Source organism: Leuciscus leuciscus (assembly GCF_965113295.1).
Source record: "Leuciscus leuciscus genome assembly, chromosome: 22".
Classification (NCBI taxonomy): Eukaryota; Metazoa; Chordata; class Actinopteri; order Cypriniformes; family Leuciscidae; genus Leuciscus; species Leuciscus leuciscus.
In genome coordinates, this window is record NC_138746.1 from 21,040,505 (window position 1) to 21,046,186 (window position 5,682).

Below are 5,682 nucleotides of genomic sequence, written 5' to 3' on the forward strand. Positions count from 1 at the left end.
TTAGAAAAAATAACCTGTATATGTAATCAGTTATTAGTTAATCAGTTATTACAGGTGTAGTGACATTTCACAAATAAGCTTTAAAGCCCACACCTAGTAATGAGCCATCTTCTGAAAAGAGCCACTAGAGCAGAAAAGGCCTCAGTGGACCTTAAGTAGCGTTTTCTCTGAGTTCACTGTGTAGCCTGCTCCCTCAATCGTGTAGTTCAATTTTCCACATGTCATTATGTCAGTATCAATATTTGCTTTCTACCATGCACAAATACAAATGTCACTGAACTTTTGCTGTGTAATTCGTTGATTGTTTTGTTTTTTAGTTGTTATTTTTGGGCAGATCAGTGGTTAGAGCTGAGTCTCGGGAGCACGCCGAGGTTTGAGGGAATCGCCAATTTAATTGGTTGTTCTTCTCGACTTGTGGTATCAGATGCATAAAACCCGCCATGTATGCTTGAAGATTAGGGTCTACTAGTTAGATTTATTTTTAGGGAGGGTGTGAAGTTGAATCTCCAGGGCATTTTTATTTATTTTTTGGTGGTTTTGCAGCTGTGGAAGTGTTTGCTTTTAAAGGGCTATTTCGTATGGAATCGTTGATTGAATTTTATTCAAGATTGAAGACTGAGCTTTCCATCAGCCTGTCATGATTCCGGTCTTGTGTTCCCCTTGTCTTGTGTGCACTTTAGTTATTTCCTGGTCTGTGCCGAGTTTTGTAGTACTTTGTAGTTATGTAACGGTCACCAGCTAGAGTTCCCTCTGGTGGCTCTCAAGGGAACTCCAGCTGATGACCATTACACGGCCACTGCAGTTTAGGAGAAGGGTAACCCCCATCTGATGTCACTAGCAGGTTGAGTCCATCAGTTAACATGGAGAACTGCAGACGAGGTTCAGAGTAGAACGCTGAAAAACAACACAGACATGAAAACAAAACATGATTTTCTACGAACATTAGTCCATGTTGTTGTTACCTGCAATATTCACTTTAAAGCTCTTCTTCTGGCTGCCAGTGTTTGTGCTGATGGAGCAGGTGTAAACACCGGCGTCCTGCAGAGTGACTCTGTCCAGTTTGAGTGATGCATTTCCTGTTGCCATCTCCTGGATGAACAGGCTGGTGCGTTTTACATAATGAGGATTCTGACGGTCGAGCTGGTCCCGACTGTAGTAGAAGCTGTGAACAACGTCCAGCCCGCGCTGCCAGATAATAACAGTGCTACTCAGATCCCACGAGTCCACAGGGAAGGTGCAGGGGAGGACCGCGAAAATCAGCCTTTTAAATACCAACCGTTGGACCGTCTTATTCTTCATCAAGCAAGGATACATGAGAATTGCGTTTAATTCACCTCAGCTAAATAAGATACGTAATTATTCAAACACAGCCTACAACTTCCTTGTCTAATGTGACATTTATTTGAACATCTTTGGTATGACAAATATTTAACTTTATGCCAAAAGTATGAAGCCAAAATGAATGATGTGTAAATGATTTCAGCACTCCTTAAGCTTGAACAGGCAGCGACTTAAGCGCGTAACTGTTAGCCTAACTTACTAGCCTGTAGCTAGTTAGCCTGTGTTACACGTTAATGTTTTTTGCCCTTTTCTTTTTTTTTTTTTTTTTTTTTTTGGAAACGCACAGAAAAAAAATGTTTGTAACTGTTCGCTCACCTGTTTATTTTTTTCCTTTGATTTGTCGTCTCATTCGTTTCTTTGCTAGATGTTCTCATGTCTGCTCATGCTAGTTAATGTTAGTCCACTCCCTGTATAATATATATTTTTCTCAGAAATGTATGACCTTTGGAAGTGCAATTTGATTACATATGCAGTTTTAATAAAGTTTAATTAGCTAACCATATATGTCATTTTTACTCTTCAAAGTGTACACTTGCAGGTGTTGATTATAATCAATTTACTGTTAGGCCAATAAATAAATACTAATAATAAGGATAAACAATATTTGAAAAGTAGATAATTATCTAACATATGACTAATTAAAAATTAACCACAAAACATAACCTGCTAAATGGGGGATATCTATTTCTAGCATCAAACAATTAATTGTTTGAACGTCATCTCTCAGTTGCTGAATGTCGCGCAGCAACGTTGCTGTAACAGCCCTGTTGCGTCTTACAATTCTACGTTGTTACAATGTTGCGAGCACGTAGACAGCGACGTTGCTATAAATGCAACGCCACGGACGTTGCCACGAAATGTGTTTACTGGGATGTTGTCTGTAGCGGAGACTAGATTTACCAACTGTGCGTTCTTCTGCAACTCTGTCTTTTGAACAACAAAAATAACTAGGCCTAGATAAAAAAGTTTGTAGACAAACTTTAAGTTGGCATGAAAAAGCCTTGCCAGAAAGTTTGAAGAATTTTTAAAAGCTTTAAGTTTGAATGTGTTTAGTTTTAGTTTAAGTTTTAGTTTAGTAGTTTTAAAAATTTGAATGTTTTCAGTTTGAATTAGTTTAAGGTTTAGTTTAGTTTGTTTTAAAAGTTTGAATGTTTTCAGTTTTAATTAGTTTAAGTTTTAGTTTAGTAGTTTTAAAAGTTTAAAGTTTGAAGGTTTTCAGTTTAGAAATATTAGAATGGAATCTTAAATTAGTCTCAATGAATTAGAAATAGTAGAAGGGCAGCTATTGGAGTCTAATGGTCCAACTGTCAAAATTTGAATTTAGAATTAGAAAGAAAGAAAGAAAGAAAGAAAGAAAGAAAGAAAGAAAGAAAGAAAGAAGGGAAGATTAGTTAGAAAGAATGATTAGTTAAAAAGATAGATAAAAATAGTCAGATTTAGGAGGTGTAGCGTGGAGAAATTTAGCATAATAATAATAATATTACACACTTTTCCAAGCCAACTTAATTAGTTCTTCTCCAAATGGAACAGCGTAAAATGGAGTTTAAGATGGAAACGGAGAAACGAAAATTAGAACAGGAGACCGTGTTTGCACAGCAGGTTTAAAAAAAGGAGAAAATTAGACCTGCAACAACAGCGTCTTGACCTTATGAAAGAAGAATGTTAAGTGACGGTGATTTTGTTTTACATGAAGTTGTAGAGCGTGCCCGATATCTTCTAATTTTAACGTGGCGGCAACTCTGCGGTTGATGCCTTTGTTTGATGAGGAAGGAGACACTCTTTTTGTGTTATTGAACGCATTGTGGACAAACAAAAATGGCCCGAAACGGAACGCACCTTGATGTTGCACTGTGTTTTGTTGCACTGGTAAGGCGCAGAGAGCTTATTCTGCTTTGAGCTGGACTGATAGTCAGAATTATGAGAAGGTTAAAGGTGCGAACCGCACTAATTAACCACACTAATACGCATTAAGGCCTATGAAATGGTTCCAGAGGCATATCGCCCAAAATGTCGTGGGTTGAGAAAACGTTCCATTCAAACACATGCAGAATTGGCTCGTGAGTTGGAATTGTGTTTTACACGTTGGTGTAATGCATCGGCTGTCGAATCGTATGAGGATCTTGTCAATTTACTCGTTTTGGAGCAGTTTAAGAACACGCTGCCAAATCAAACGGCTATTTATATATGCAAGGTGTCTACGCCGGCTGAAGCAGCGGTTTTAGCAGATTCATATAGAGTTGATTACATAAATCCTGTTTGGCCAAATGGGCCCTCCCTAAAAATACCCATTTGTTGCGATCCAGAAGGATCACTATAAGGAGAGACGAATACCTCAATGATTGACATGACCAATGAAATCTTTAGAATTAGCTGCGGGATTTCTGCTGAACTGGTTTGGGGATAATAATAAAAAAATCTTGCGAACTATAGTCCCTCATTGGCAACCCCAAACTGATTGAAATTCAACAGTTTTCTATACAGACATTAAATCACAAGACTGTTGCAATCACATGAGACCTTAAATTGATTCACATGATTTTTTTATGGACATCAGTCCATGTTTTTATTACCTGCAATATTCACTCTATAATATATTAGTTCTCTAAGGACTCAAATACATTTTAAAGAATTTAAAGTGCTATTAAAAATCAGTAAAGACAGCATGTGTTTATATTTTCTTTATTTAAATCCCGTTTATTATCATACTCTGTTCCTTAAAACTTAAATTTCCAGTAACTGGAATCTTACTGAAACTGTTTAACCATTTTTAATAATTTAACCAACCCGGTCACACTAAATGCATCTCTATAGCACGCATTGTGTTTATCGTGCAATTTATAGGCTACGCGAAAATGAGTTTTTACGTGCATATGATACGCATAGGTATGTTTAGTGGTGTGTGGGGTACGTGTATACATTTGGTTAGGATTAGTGGTGTGGGCAAATTGCGTATTACACGCAATAAAGTAGGACTATACGTATCAAATGCACGCGAAAACTGCGTAGCCTATCATATGCACGTAAAAACTCATTTTCGCGTAGCCTATAGGCAATAAATTGTGATTGCAGCAAGGGCCTATTTGAATAGAAATTCTGGATAATATGGATTTTTGATTGGCCTCGTAAAGATCCCTTTCATAATAGTTTTAATAATTTAGAAATACTCACTGAAACAGGAGGCTTCAAAAAGAAGGAGAGACAGGAATAACAATTTTAGGTTCATATCCCGATCCACGGCCGTTGGTAACAGGTGAATCCCCGAATCACACCAGATGAACTTCGACTGTCCTCTGTGGTTTGTCAGATCAACAGCAGAGATCCGATCCCGATCACACCTGACCTGATGTACTTTGAGATGTCAGTCCTCATCGCCACTGTATTTATTTGCTGGTGCCGCCTCTATTATAATGTTTATAATAGCAATTAAGGCTATGAGAGTTTTTAGGGTAAAAGGTTTAACATCACCCTTTTTGAGCTCACATGGCATGTGAACAACATTGTAGCTACATTTTATGACAAAACTGATTTTCAGGAAGGAAAGTAAAAGTGCATCATTAGAATTGATGGATGTGCACCCACATGCAAATGGGCCATGGCTGTTAGTGGTGGGGGTAGTTGTCCCAGACTCCCAGTTTATCAAAAATGTTACCAAAAATGTAAGATTGTGTGGATCTTATTGAGCAAATTACCTCTTGTTACATCTATCCCCAGCTATTGCAACTCACCACATTAGTGCAGAACTCATGTGTTTGACATTAACTTAATGTCAAACACGCCATTAACTCACATAATCTGTGATTGTGTTGTTATATTTGTAGCAGACAAATGTGACCATGTATCAAATTTTGAGATCTAGCACAAACAACCACCGAGGCTCAAACAAAAGGTAGCCTACTTTAATTACCATTATTTCAACGTGTGCGCTGAAACTTTGACAAGTCATGTGTTACGAAGTCAAAGACTAGCCTACAAAATGTGCATAACAACCCTACAAAAGCAACAAAACTTTGATTTTGTGTTATCCTTATATTGTTTAATAAAATCATTGAAATCGCCTAAGGACAAAGTGAATGTCTCCACAGCAACCTGAATGGCTGGAATATTCTAGATACCGGAGCCGTTTTTTTTTTCTTGACGGCGACTGGTTTTTGCGTAAGGACGTCACGGAAACATAACGTTGTTACGTCACACGATTGTTTACTTCTCATGGATACTAATCTGTGGCAAGTGTCAACTTGTTGCCACGTTGCAATGATTAAATCAATAACAATATATACATTATACAGATTGTTATAGAAACATTTTAAAAACTCGCCCATAAAGGTGAGCTGCTTATTTACG

General features: G+C 37.5%; 1 protein-coding gene across 1 annotated transcript; it reads right to left on the minus strand.

Annotated features, from left to right (window-relative positions):
- Window positions 1-301: 301 nt before the first annotated feature.
- On the minus strand, window positions 302-1,447 carry LOC309487356 (V-set domain-containing T-cell activation inhibitor 1-like). The gene is made up of 2 exons (XM_082154982.1): window positions 963-1,447; window positions 302-894 (listed from the first exon to the last, which is right to left on the minus strand). The coding sequence occupies exons 1-2, from the start codon at window positions 1,312-1,314 to the stop codon at window positions 761-763; spliced, it is 486 nt and encodes a 161-aa protein (XP_082011108.1). The 5' UTR covers window positions 1,315-1,447; the 3' UTR covers window positions 302-760.
- Window positions 1,448-5,682: the final 4,235 nt, after the last annotated feature.

Coding starts and splice junctions, on each gene's coding strand:
- LOC309487356 (XM_082154982.1), bottom strand. CDS start 1,314: ATGTATCCTTGCTTGATGAAGAATAAGACGGTCCAACGGTTGGTATTT. Junction 895..962: donor CTTTAAAGTGAATATTGCAG/GTAACAACAACA, acceptor GTTGTTTTTCAG/CGTTCTACTCTGAACCTCGT.